We start from the raw sequence: 14,716 nt of genomic DNA, 5'->3' as shown, positions 1-14,716 counted from the left end.
GTTAGCGAGTCTGGCGTCTCCTTTCATCTCCCTCTCTTATCGTTCTCTCGCTTTCCAAAGCGGTGTCACACTTTGTGCTCTTTCTCCTGGCTGTGTGTCAGTGTTTGAGCTCTAAAAGAGGCACAGAAGTGCTGTGAGTGGGAGCTGGTTGTCCTCTCATCAAGTGTCCCTGCGCTCTTGTCATCTCTCGTTCTCACTAGGACAGGACGCGCGCTGGTGTTAGTTGGGGTGAGATCACCCGTTTTCATCATGTCACATGGTAGCAACACATCATTACTGGTGTGTGTGTCCAGTCAGTTTGCCAGGCTGTAGCAGCACATCATTACTGGTAGCTGGTCTCTCTTTTGGCTGCCAGTATGGTTTGTGCTGCTCCAGTCAGGCACACACTCTCTTCATCCCCATCCTCGCTCAGGAGTGACTAACTACCTCTTATGTATTTTGGAAAGTTTCCTTATGAAATTAGATTATGTCATCTGAATAAAAAGAAAGTGACTCTACGTAGGCCTGGGTCTCTAGGGCAGATACATAACTATTCAAAAGGAGTTTCTTTACTATATTAATATACTGTATATCATGATTATGTGCTTAGGTATGGTATAGGTTAACTAATCCATATAATGGTCATCGTGTTGGTCTGCGTAGTAAAATAAAAGAAATGCAGAAATCTGTACTGTAGAAAATTATTTTTATCATGAATGTCGATAACAAGAGTGTCACGATTCATGTTCAAAAATATATATATATATTTGATCCACAATACAATCACACATACACACAATGAACAATGAATATTGGTATATTGCCCAGCCTTGTATTGGCACTTACTTACTAAATTATTGTTTTAAAATAAGATAAACTGACTATGGAACATGATTGAAGTCAGCTCTCTCCTCAGAACTTTGCTTTAAAAAAATTTAAATAAAGAATTACATTTCTGAGGATGGACTCAACTGAATTACCAGGTAACAATTGTTTTCCGAAATGGACATAACCTTTTGAAATTAAACACTTGCCCAAGTATATACCTCAGAATGGTTTTAATTGATTAAATATTGTACAGTACATTATTACAAGTGTTACCCCAGAACTGTGGTTCCTTTCTTATTTACAATGTCTCAGTTGGGGACTAAATGTGTTTGTTTGCATTTATTTTTAACTTTCAAATAAACCAAACCAAACAATCCCACATTATGTAGGTAAATCTGACATATCTATGCTATTAGGCTCAATCGTAGCCGCCCAGATCATCAGGTTTATACTTAACCTTCTCCACTTTAGCCTTAGGAGAGGTTTTAATTTGTGTTTTCATATCGTCTTCGTCTTGTTGCTGTATATAGATAATGTACTTTTTGTGGTGAAATAAAATGAGTGAATGCAAAAATATAATGGGTTGTTTTTCCTGAGCTGATCTCTGAGATGTACAGGATGCTGTCTCTAAACGGCAGAATTTATATAAAGAAATTAAGCCAAAGTGCCTCGTAAAATAAGCTACACTCGCCGGAAAACACAACACGACCGAGATAAGATTGTGTTTAGTAAAAACTAACAGCCGACTTTATTCAACACCCATTCAGCATGGTCATATATCATTCCACTGCCACTTAAAAGAGCAAGGCCTTTATACAAAACTACACCAATTCAAATGTAATGACCCTGTTTACAAGGGGGTTGTAGAACCTTTAAAGGCATGTGGGACAATTTACATTTTTAACATTTGTTATGGAGGAGGGGTACATTTTCTGACTGGCCTCACGACTAGTTGTATTGAAGAAAAATAATAAATCTTACTACAGTGGGAAGTGGTGTGAATAGTTTCCCGATAGAATTCAAAACAAATGCTGCAGAAAGATCAGTTGAACCACATCTGTGTGCATTAGTCCAGTGAGCCACACGGCGGCATGTAAGATAAGAAGGGCCACTTTTGGCGGGAAAAACATCAGCCATCTTAAGCCTCCAGTTTCACACAAATGAATGTAGAAATCAGGATGTGCAGGTATAGTGAGTTTTCAGCTGCTTTTATGCCGTATAGTAATGTTGCGGAAACATGTGAAGTGTCCATTACATTTTTAAATCATTAGATTCATAGTTAACCCTTAAACGTAACTATTGAACTTTGTGATTTCAATAGCATATCTCCATGATGGTTAACTATTTGTTATTTGGACCAGCACCGTACTACAACAGTGTATACATATTGTTGGATATCTCTCAACTCGTTCTCAAAACGCACATTACAAATAAACAAAAGAATTAGGAGACAAACTGGCTTTTGTTTGGATATATCTATATACCCTTTCCCTCCCTTCTAACCCGCTTGCCCTAGACCTTTGCTCGGCAAGATCAGAGGAAGGAGGGAATTTATAGACGATTCAAAAGCAACTTACATACAAATATATAAATGATCATTCACACCGTCTACGTAATTCTTACGCTCAACACTCAGACAAGAGCCTAGTGATGGTGTGTATCCTATGCTGGCCTCTACTGAGCCTCATGGCTACATACTGTATGACAGAAGGCCTACTATGAATTTCCATACTGTGAAAAAAAAAAGTACAAAAGTATTATTTACATACTGAACACAATCAACGTGTGTTGGATCAAAACATTGTATCTAAATAAATATAAATAAAAAGTTTAGATATTAATAAGAAAAACATCCTCATTTTCAGACTACTTAATTATTATTACTTCTTTTCAATTACAAATCGGGTTCTGAGCGGGGATTTCGTGGGATTTAGGGTTGTGTAACTTATTTAACACCTACAGGACCCTGTCAAGTCAGATTGAATAACATTAAGACACGCTAAAACCGGCGAGTTACGAGGTTTCGCTTCCAACAACAGCAATATGCAAAAACGGCTGCATCTGGAAGGCCGGGGAAAAAAAGAGAAAAAAAAACAGGAAGTGAAACTCTTGAGCGTTTTATCTTCGAGATGCAGCCGTAAAAAAAAATAAATAAAAAACTCGCGTTTCCAAAAGTATTTTCTCTGCTTCCTCGTGTTGCTGCTCCTGGCGTTCTCTCTCAAATAAACAAGCAACACAGGGGGGAGAAGAGCATCTCAGGCTGTGTTCAAAATGCTACCTTCCCTTTCTTTGTGGCTTCTTTACCAGGGGCCTTTCCGGGCCAAGTCAATGAACAGATGTGTGATCAGGATAATGTAAAAAAAAAAAAAATGGAACAGAGGGAAAGGATTGAGAGTTAAACACTACAACCGTGGTGAGAAATAACTTACAAAAAAAAGAATAACTCTTAAAAAACAATCCAAAAGCCTTGATAAATTCAACCCATCAGGAAGAGTCTGTATCCCATTCAGTGACAGAGGCCGAATGTGTTGAGGGGGGGGGGGGGGGCATCTGCTCTTGGCCAATGAGGGAGGGCGGAAAGGTGAGAGGTCAACGGGAGAGCAGCGGAAGGTCACTGGAGTTCATGATGAGACTGGAATCGAGGTTCAGGCTGTCTGCAAAGAGGGAAAAAACTATTAAAATAAGAGAATATGATAGAATTTACAGACTCAAAACAACAATTATAAACATGAAATAAACCTTTTCATTATAAACACAGTATGATGATTTACATATCACGTGTGTGTATATATACACAGCAGAGCAGCCCTATTTCCCCATTAAATTACGTGATTTCCAAGTTTCCAAGAGATGCAGGTAGAATATAAATACAACGCCGTGTCCATCACTATATATTTTCGCATGAAACACAAAGCATGCGGTCACGCAGGACCGCCTGTGAACACTGTTAAGAGTTGACTAATAAGGCAGGAAATATGGCAGGAAAGGCAAAACTGTGGCCAAACAGGTAATTGCCAGAATCAAACAAAGTGTTGTGCAGAAAGCAGGTGGCTGTGCTGGCCTGGAATTCCCACTCGTCCCCTTGGAGGGCAAGATAAACCACAAAGGCAATTAGTCCACCTTCAGTTCATACAAGCGTCCCGTCTGCCCCACCGTCTCAAGACGGAATTCTCCCCTTCCGCTCGTTTTGTTGTTTTACGGATTTCAAAACACCAACAGGATCAACAACAACAACAAGTATTGTAGCTAGCCAGTAGCCACACTCTCCTCCTATGACGGAAATGCCGATGAGGCAACATCTCTCCCCTGACTATTTTGCTAGGTGCGTTTTGGGCGAGACAACGGTGATTGGGAATACAAATACAAATCAACAAGTGCGATGATAATGGATTCTGACACAACGGTACCCTGCGCAGGTCCGGCAAGGCGAGATTAACCGTCTTACTGCAGTGAAGCATTTCTATCCATAGGGTTTGAGCGGATGGTGAGCGTTAAAAAAGGAACATGCCAACATTATTGGAAATGTATGGGCTGCTTTGGTGTATTTTAACAGTACATGTACGTACACCGGGCTGCTTTGGTGTATTTTAACAGTACAAGTCATGTACTGTAGTGTACATACAGCGGGCTGCTTTGGTGTATTTTAACAGTACATGTACGTACACCGGGCTGCTTTGGTGTATTTTAACAGTACATGTACTGTAGTGTACGTACAGCGGGCTGCTTTGGTGTATTTTAACAGTACATGTACGTACACCGGGCTGCTTTGGTGTATTTTAACAGTACATGTACTGTAGTGTACATACAGCAGGCTGCTTTGGTGTATTTTAACAGTACATGTACTGTAGTGTACATACACCGGGCTGCTTTGGTGTATTTTAACAGTACATGTACTGTAGTGTACATACAGCGGGCTGCTTTGGTGTATTTTAACAGTACATGTACTGTAGTGTACATACAGCAGGCTGCTTTGGTGTATTTTAACAGTACATGTACTGTAGTGTACATACAGCAGGCTGCTTTGGTGTATTTTAACAGTACATGTACTGTAGTGTACATACAGCGGGCTGCTTTGGTGTATTTTAACAGTACATGTACTGTAGTGTACATACACCGGGCTGCTTTGGTGTATTTTAACAGTACATGTACTGTAGTGTACATACAGCGGGCTGCTTTGGTGTATTTTAACAGTACATGTACTGTAGTGTACATACAGTGGGCTGCTTTGGTGTATTTTAACAGTACATGTACTGTAGTGTACATACAGCAGGCTGCTTTGGTGTATTTTAACAGTACATGTACTGTAGTGTACATACAGCGGGCTGCTTTGGTGTATTTTAACAGTACATGTACTGTAGTGTACATACAGCGGGCTGCTTTGGTGTATTTTAACAGTACATGTACTGTAGTGTACATACAGCGGGCTGCTTTGGTGTATTTTAACAGTACATGTACTGTAGTGTACATACAGCAGGCTGCTTTGGTGTATTTTAACAGTACATGTACTGTAGTGTACATACAGCGGGCTGCTTTGGTGTATTTTAACAGTACATGTACTGTAGTGTACATACAGCAGGCTGCTTTGGTGTATTTTAACAGTACATGTACTGTAGTGTACATACATTGGGCTGCTTTGGTGTATTTTAACAGTACATGTACTGTAGTGTACATACAGCGGGCTGCTTTGGTGTATTTTAACAGTACATGTACTGTAGTGTACATACAGCGGGCTGCTTTGGTGTATTTTAACAGTACATGTACTGTAGTGTACATACAGCAGGCTGCTTTGGTGTATTTTAACAGTACATGTACTGTAGTGTACATACAGCGGGCTGCTTTGGTGTATTTTAACAGTACATGTACTGTAGTGTACATACAGCGGGCTGCTTTGGTGTATTTTAACAGTACATGTACTGTAGTGTACATACAGCAGGCTGCTTTGGTGTATTTTAACAGTACATGTACTGTAGTGTACATACAGCGGGCTGCTTTGGTGTATTTTAACAGTACATGTACTGTAGTGTACATACAGCGGGCTGCTTTGGTGTATTTTAACAGTACATGTACTGTAGTGTACATACAGCAGGCTGCTTTGGTGTATTTTAACAGTACATGTACTGTAGTGTACATACAGCGGGCTGCTTTGGTGTATTTTAACAGTACATGTACTGTAGTGTACATACAGCGGGCTGCTTTGGTGTATTTTAACAGTACATGTACTGTAGTGTACATACACCGGGCTGCTTTGGTGTATTTTAACAGTACATGTACTGTAGTGTACGTACAGCGGGCTGCTTTGGTGTATTTTAACAGTGCATGTACTGTAGTGTACATACAGTGGGCTGCTTTGGTGTATTTTAACAGTACATGTACTGTAGTGTACATACAGCGGGCTGCTTTGGTGTATTTTAACAGTACATGTACTGTAGTGTACATACAGCGGGCTGCTTTGGTGTATTTTAACAGTACATGTACTGTAGTGTACATACAGCGGGCTGCTTTGGTGTATTTTAACAGTACATGTACTGTAGTGTACATACAGCAGGCTGCTTTGGTGTATTTTAACAGTACATGTACTGTAGTGTACATACAGCGGGCTGCTTTGGTGTATTTTAACAGTACATGTACTGTAGTGTACATACAGCGGGCTGCTTTGGTGTATTTTAACAGTACATGTACTGTAGTGTACATACAGCAGGCTGCTTTGGTGTATTTTAACAGTACATGTACTGTAGTGTACATACAGCGGGCTGCTTTGGTGTATTTTAACAGTACATGTACTGTAGTGTACATACAGCAGGCTGCTTTGGTGTATTTTAACAGTACATGTACATACAGCAGGCTGCTTTGGTGTATTTTAACAGTACATGTACTGTAGTGTACATACAGCAGGCTGCTTTGGTGTATTTTAACAGTACATGTACTGTAGTGTACATACACCGGGCTGCTTTGGTGTATTTTAACAGTACATGTACTGTAGTGTACATACAGCAGGCTGCTTTGGTGTATTTTAACAGTACATGTACTGTAGTGTACATACAGCAGGCTGCTTTGGTGTATTTTAACAGTACATGTACTGTAGTGTACATACAGCGGGCTGCTTTGGTGTATTTTAACAGTACATGTACTGTAGTGTACATACAGCGGGCTGCTTTGGTGTATTTTAACAGTACATGTACTGTAGTGTACATACAGCAGGCTGCTTTGGTGTATTTTAACAGTACATGTACTGTAGTGTACATACAGCGGGCTGCTTTGGTGTATTTTAACAGTACATGTACTGTAGTGTACATACAGCAGGCTGCTTTGGTGTATTTTAACAGTACATGTACATACAGCAGGCTGCTTTGGTGTATTTTAACAGTACATGTACTGTAGTGTACATACAGCAGGCTGCTTTGGTGTATTTTAACAGTACATGTACTGTAGTGTACATACACCGGGCTGCTTTGGTGTATTTTAACAGTACATGTACTGTAGTGTACATACAGCAGGCTGCTTTGGTGTATTTTAACAGTACATGTACTGTAGTGTACATACAGCAGGCTGCTTTGGTGTATTTTAACAGTACATGTACTGTAGTGTACATACAGCGGGCTGCTTTGGTGTATTTTAACAGTACATGTACTGTAGTGTACATACAGCGGGCTGCTTTGGTGTATTTTAACAGTACATGTACTGTAGTGTACATACAGCAGGCTGCTTTGGTGTATTTTAACAGTACATGTACTGTAGTGTACATACAGCGGGCTGCTTTGGTGTATTTTAACAGTACATGTACGTACACCGGGCTGCTTTGGTGTATCCCGGATGATCAGTGGGTTATGGTGCATACCATGTACTGTAGGTGTTGTGGGTTCAAATCCAACCCAAGACCTACGTCACCTATTGGCTAGCCCTCAGTGGTTCTCAACGTGGGGTCTGGGTACACCCGGGGGTCCCTGAGCGGCTTCCAGGAGGTACCCAGGAACATTTCTGTTTCACTAATAGGCAGGGCAAGTTTATTTACACCCGAGACAATTCAAAGTGCTCTACGTAAAACAGATAACAAAGAAGGAGCATAAAAAGATTAAGATAGTTTCAGTTAGTACAATGAAATAATGCATAAGAATGGCTATTCTGGTTTCACTCTCCTCTGTCATCTCCTAGCCACCGACAGTTATGGAATTCTCAACTAAATCACATCTAGTCTCCATTAGCCATGTTCAGCTTGGCTGGGGCTAGCCATGGTCTGGTCTGGTCTGGTATGGTATGGTTGGGTTTGTGTCTCCATTGCATTTCTTGTAAACCAGTTGCTAGGTAACCTTTCACCATTCACACAACCAACTGTACACACTACACAAGCTGAACCGTGATGACACAGCAGTCGCAGCCAGGTCTGGCCAGGTTGTGAGAGGTGGCCGTCTCAGCCGGGGTCCAGCCAGGTTTGGCAAAGGTTCTGAAGACAATGGAGACACTCCCTGTGTGCCAGACGGGCCACAGGACGGCTAAACCCTGGCTAGTGGAGACAAGGCAATAATACCTTATGAAAGGGGGGTCCATGGCCTATTACGTATCAATTTGTGGGTTCTTGACATTAAAAGTTTAAGAACCACTGTGCGCTCTCTCTCTCTCCCTCTCCCCCCATCTCTCTCTCTCTCTCTCTCCCCATCTATCGCTCTCCCCATCTCTCTCCAAAATACATTATCTACAAATATAGAAATACATTTAATCATCTTTACTCGTAAAATCCTGTGAAATAAATTATTGTTTTGGTGAAATGCTTTTAACCTGACAGCAAGGACATGTACTGTAGGTGAAAGTGTGCTTTACCACCTTGGTCAAAGTTGTTGAGTTTCTTGGAGTTGGAGCCTTCTCCCAGCCCCTCTATGTCCACCAGGTCACTGTTGACGTCAGAGTCATTCAGGGCACTCAGCGTCACGTCTGCAAGCATGCACACACAGAGAAGAACAAGGAAAGTTGCAGGGTTATTCGATTTAATCCAATTTTAGTTAATGGGGTTAGTTATTCGATTTAATCCAATTTTAGTTAATGGGGTTAGTTCTATTAGTGTAAAACCGCACCATGTAACTATTTTCATGAAAGAAATATGGCTTCTTTGGCAAAGTTGAATCACAGAGTTCGCCTGAAGCAGAGAAAACCCTCCCAACAGAGATGCATGAAACAGTGAAATCACCCATAAGAGCTCCTCTAGTTGTGTACGACCACTACGACCAGTGCCACGAAATCCAGAAAAGGCCACGGTCTCATTTCTAGAGCACAAAATGTGGACGACCCAGCTGTAAAGCAGCTGGCCCAAGATAACCTGCTTAAAAGGAACATGCCAACATTATGGGAAAACGCACCGACTGTCTTCTCCAGAGTCAGACAAGAAGATAGAGACCAATTTCCTCTCCGTGCGTTCAGTAGAAATCTATCCCGCTGTAAGCTAGCCTAGCTTAGCACAAATGAATGGAAGCGGATACGGACCAGCTAGCCTAGCCGTTGGCCAAAAACACCTCTCCCAGAGTTTTAAGCCAGGGAAGCAGATCCGTATCCGTTTTCATTAATTTGTGCTACACTAGCCTAGCGTGTGAGTGAGTGAGTGAGTGAGTGAGTGAGTGAGTGAGTGAGTGAGTGAGTGAGTGAGTGAGAGAGAGAGAGAGAGTACTACATATCGTTTCACTGGCGGATCTTTTCAGGATGTGTTGCTACTGTGTCCCATTACGCAGGATTATGAGGAGATCGCCACCGTGACACACGACACTCCAGCGGTCAGCTTCCAAACAGCAATCACAGGATCATTATTGGAACTTCAAGGACTTTTTAAGCACGTTGTTAAAGAATTGGCTGTTTTCAAGGAATTCCAGGCCTTGACTTTTTTTGGTAAAAAATAAAGCACTTCAAGGACCTTGTGCAAACCCTGCTACTATCATTACTGTTACTGTTCATTATTTCAGGTTTGGAAATATTCTTGCAGGGGCTTCAGCCCCCCGCCCCCCCCGTGTCACTCCTCCCTCTCCCGGAACATTCCACTCACCCGCCGTCTTCTGCTTCTTCATGGGGGGCTGAACGGAGCCCTGGAGTCCCGTCGTCACGACAACCTGAGCCGTCGGCACGGATAGGACAGTCGTGGCGCCCTGGGTGGTCATGGCGACGGCGGCCTTCTTGGCGGTCTTCTTGGGCGTGTCGGAGGAGATGGGCATGCCGCTCTCGTCGTACAGCTTCCTCTTCACTGTGGTCTTGATCTGCGCACTGGGAGACCAGGGAGATGATGTCATCAACTTCCACTTGTTAACACATTCACGGACATTGGAATTCCCCATCTAGCTATAGCTAGGCCAGCTTTCCATTACAGACTTTCACTGTGCGTCACGTTGTTTGTAGAGCTAAATCTATATTTTATATTATAGCTATGGATAGAATATCATAGTCATTTGACAGTAAGAACCTTCCGTTCAAGATGCAAACAATTTATAAATTTCCCATCCATACGTTCCCGTTTTATACCGTGGTGAATATGAGTGTTATTTCGGAATGATCGGGGCTAATTCCTGAGGCTATTTTTTTTTAAGATTTATTTTTTGGCGTTTTATCGCTTTATTGCTACTGGGCAGTCCAGTAGAGAGAGACAGAGGAGGAATGGGAGACAGAGTGGGGGGAAGACATTCGGCAAATAACGACTGGTTCGGGAGTCGAACCCGGGTCGGCCGTGTCGCGGCTGAGCGCGCTATGTGGTTCGCCACTGGGGCGCCCGTCCTGAGGCTATTTATAAGCCGCAACGTGTATTGTACCAAATCCATTGGCGTTTTGTCCCTACACACGCTACAATTAAAAAATCAAATGCATATGGGCTGTACAGTGCGATATGTATGTCGCACGTGCTACACTGACGTCAGTCTGTGCGATGAATGGATTGACTTCAGTAGCACTGGTGCTATGGCCCGTGTGGCAAAAAAAGAAAAAGAAAAGTGTGACGGTATTAAGTTGAATGGGCCACGGCGCCACGCTATCCACTTGGTGAGTTGACAGTGCCACGAGAGCACTGCACAAGACCAGCGGACATAGAATGTTTAATAAAAGTTCCCGCAGTACTGGCCAACCCGCGGAAATATAGAATGTTGAATAAAAGTCCCGCGGTACTAGTCATCAGTCAAGGAAGCACTCGCAAACAGATAACATTAAACACAGCAGAAGATGGAAAACAGACAGACTGACCAACGGGGAACGGCATCCAACCCTAGTACAACCCTCGAGTCTAAGGCAAGGACACATTTAAATCACAGAGGTGTATGTTAGTCTATTGGAACTGTATACAGTGGTTAGCTTCTAGTTAGCGTTTTAGCTATATAGCTGCTTGCTAGCTAACGTTAGCGGTTAGCCCCGTGTGCGCGTGTGCTCAAAGCACTGTATCTGTTATGACTATAGTCTATAATGTTTCCAAAAACGCACCGGACTACGACGTAAGGTTAGACATTTTATTTTATGCTCAAAAGCCCCTGGCTTGCACATCGCAGTCACGAAAGGGGCTAGCTGTGCACAACAGCACACCAACCCAACTGACGTTACCACAACACTTGACGGTACTTCACAGCACTGTCGTAAGGCCACCGTGCTGTCTTAAAGGCACAGTGAACACCGTTGTGATGCCACCCAGATGCATACACAACATTGACGCGGCTTGACAACCGAGGTTCAAAGTTAACTTGATTGATTGAAAACTTTATTAACAGATTGCAGAATGGGTTCAGTTCAGTTCAGTTCAGAGTTTTTATTTGCCACATGGAATAATACAATTAGGGCTGACCTTCGAAGCTTTTTTTGGCAATCGAAGCTTCGGGGCCAAGCTTCGATTTTAATTCGAAGCTTCGGGAAAAAAATAGAAAAAAAAAAAAAAAAATTTATCTTATGTTGTGGGACTTGTACAGCACTTTCGTAAACGTTGTTGTTTTTAAATGTGCTCTATAAATAAAGTGGGTTGGATTAATTAATTAAGTAGCCCCTTTCGTGACTGACGCATCCAACAAGGTTTCACTCGGCTGTGTGATTTAATTCAAGGTGGATCGCTGTTGTCGTTTGAACAACTTCAGATTTCATGGGAACTACCAATCCCCCAAATCAATAATGTTTAAGATGAATGAAGTAAGATTTTGATTATTTGAAATATGGCCTGTGTAGACTAAACTATGCACAGAATTATGTCAGTCTACAAGGTCCGGCAATGTAGACCTTGTAGACTCCACTACAGACCAATTATCAGTGAATGTTCATGCATTTTTAAGAAGGGCAACTTCCACAAAAAAACAAAGAACTCACCAAAACATCTCAGTAGCACCTTATCTAAATGTTATATTTCATATATGGAGATTCATATTTATTTATGTATTGCATGCATTTCTACATTTTATTTCCCATTTTGTTTATTCATCCCAGTATCTTTCTTTCTTATGTGTGGAATTCTACAAGGTGCGCGCACACACACACACACACACACACACACACACTTACATTTAGTCATTTAGCTGACGCTTTTATCCAAAGCGACTTACAAGTTCTGTACGACAAGACAGCAAGAAGGGTACAACTCTATCAGCTGAGTAACAATGTTCATCAAAGTGTTGCGTGTTACAGTGTAGGTTAGTTTATTAGGACAAGTGCATGACAGTAAGGTTAGTCACGGTTAGATTTTTTTTTTCTTTTTTTTTATCATTTCAGATAATGGTTGAAGAAGTGAGTCTTTAGTCGGCGGCGAAAGATTGGACGGGATTCGGCTGTCCTAACTGGGATGGGTAGTTCACACACACACACACACACACAAATCGAAGTAAAAAAAAAAAATTAAAAATTTTTTTATATATTTTTTTTTTTTTTTTTAAACTTCGATTTTTTTTTTAATGTTCGAAGCTTGTGCCATCGAATCGAACGTTCGAAGCTTCGAAGCATTTAAGACAGCCCTAAATACAATCATAGTTTCTTCATTAAAAAAAAAAATCATAAATAGTCATTCCATGGACAAAAGGAGCAGGAAGAAGAATAAATCTTATAGTTACCTGCCCCTTATTCCTAAACTAACATGTATTTTCTTAATGGTCGGCGTACCTTATTTACAAAAATAATCATTTATACCATTATAAAAGAAACACAATCCACAGTTAAACAAGAAAAATTTAAATAATAATAATGATAAAGAATAAAGAAAAGAAAGAGAAGAGAAAAAAAAAGAAAAGATCTCACTATTCAGATCACATTTTGATTTTCATACTGACTAAAATTGAATTGATAAACACTGTTACATCCCTTAAGCTCGCTATGGAGAGAATTCCACAACTTTACACCAATAACTGAAGGATACATCTGTTTAAGTGTGGTACGTGCAAACTGATGTTTAAAATTGTATTTTCTCCTACTAAACTCACTTTCTAAATGAAAAAGATTTTGTAGTTTTTCTGGCAGTGTATTATTTCTTGCCCTAAACATAATTAACATTGTTTGAAACTTAACCATGTCTTCAAGTTTAATTATTCTAGATTTAATAAATAATATATTTGTGTGTTCTCGATAACTCACATTATGTGTGATTCTTACAGCCCTCTTCTGTAGTATATATAATGGTTTTATATTTGTCCCATAAGTATTCCCCCATACTTCAACACAATAACTGATATAAGGTGAGATGAGTGAGCAGTAGAGTGTTCTCATTGCCTCATACTCTTAACACATCCTTTACGTTATTCATAACAAAAATACTCTTGGACATCTTTTTTTTAACGTGTGCTATGTGCGATTTCCATGTTAATTTATCATCCATAATCACACCAAGAAAACGAAATTCATTAACTCTCTCTATATCAACTCCATCTATGGTCAGTACTATATTTTAATCTAGTTTTCGATTGCCAAAAATCATGAATTTAGTTTTTTTCAGATTCAGTGATAGCTTATTTACATCAAACCATTTCTTTAACTTTGTCATTTCATACACAATATATTCAGCTAGTTCCTTTAAATTATTTCCAGAACAAAATTTTTTTTTATCATCAGCAAACAAGACAAACTAATAGTTTTGAAACATCACAAATATCATTAATATATAAAAGAACGAGTTTGGGCCCCAAAACCGAACCTTGCGGTACCCCACATTCAATCTTCATGAGCTCAGATTTAACATCTGCCAACTGCACATATTGTTGCCTATTGTGGAGATAACTACTCAACCATTCAAGAACCATTCCTCTCACACCATATGAACGTAATTTAGAAATTAGAATATTATGATCTAAGGTATCAAATGCCTTTTTTAAATCAATAAACACCCCTATTGTTAATTTCCTTTTATCTGTTGCTGTTGTTATTTCTTCAATAATATTCATTAAGGCAGTCGCTGTTGATCCGTTTTGCCTAAAGCCATACTGGCTTTCGCTCAGCAGTTTGTTCTTTTCCACAAAACCATCTAACTTATGCGAAAACAGTTTTTCAAGCACTTTCGAGAACTGTGAGAGCAATGACACTGGTCTATAGTTAGTGAAGCTGTGCTTATCTCCTACTTTGTAAAGTGGGATCACTTTTGCTACCTTCATCCTGTCTGGAAAAATACCTGTCTGAAAAGAAAGATTACAAATATAACAGAGAGGTTTGATTATACAATCAATTGTCTTCTTCACTATAATCATATCTATCCCATCACTGTCAATGGATGTCTTATTCTTTGACTTTAATACAATGGACATGATTTCTGCTTCACTGACATTTCCTAAAAACATAGACTGCAGTACTTTACTATCTCCTCTCCATCCTTCCTGTAATGGTTCATCGTGTTTTTGAATGGCATCTGCCAAATTTGGCCCCACATTCACAAAAAAAGAGTTGAATTCATTAACCACCTCATTCATGTTTTTTATAGTCTTACTATTACTAATGAAATGGCTAGGCA

General features: G+C 40.4%; 1 protein-coding gene across 1 annotated transcript in view; it reads right to left on the bottom strand.

The window, feature by feature from the left end:
• Window positions 1-392: 392 nt before the first annotated feature.
• LOC311226677 (BPTF-associated chromatin complex component 1-like) overlaps window positions 393-14,716 on the bottom strand; it is a gene marked incomplete at its 5' end in the record, with an annotated part of 37,711 nt that continues 23,387 nt past the window's right edge. The window contains 3 exons of the mRNA XM_084312092.1: window positions 393-3,461; window positions 8,623-8,730; window positions 9,827-10,041. Coding sequence (XP_084168218.1) covers window positions 3,397-3,461; window positions 8,623-8,730; window positions 9,827-10,041 — 388 coding nt within the window. The 3' untranslated portion in view covers window positions 393-3,396. The remainder of the gene's footprint in view (window positions 3,462-8,622; window positions 8,731-9,826; window positions 10,042-14,716) is intronic.

Source organism: Notolepis coatsorum, assembly GCF_963971535.1.
Source record: "Notolepis coatsorum genome assembly, chromosome: 4".
Lineage (NCBI taxonomy): Eukaryota > Metazoa > Chordata > Actinopteri > Aulopiformes > Paralepididae > Notolepis > Notolepis coatsorum.
The sequence above is the reverse complement of the archived record's forward strand: the minus strand, read 5'-3'. Positions and strand labels throughout refer to the sequence as shown.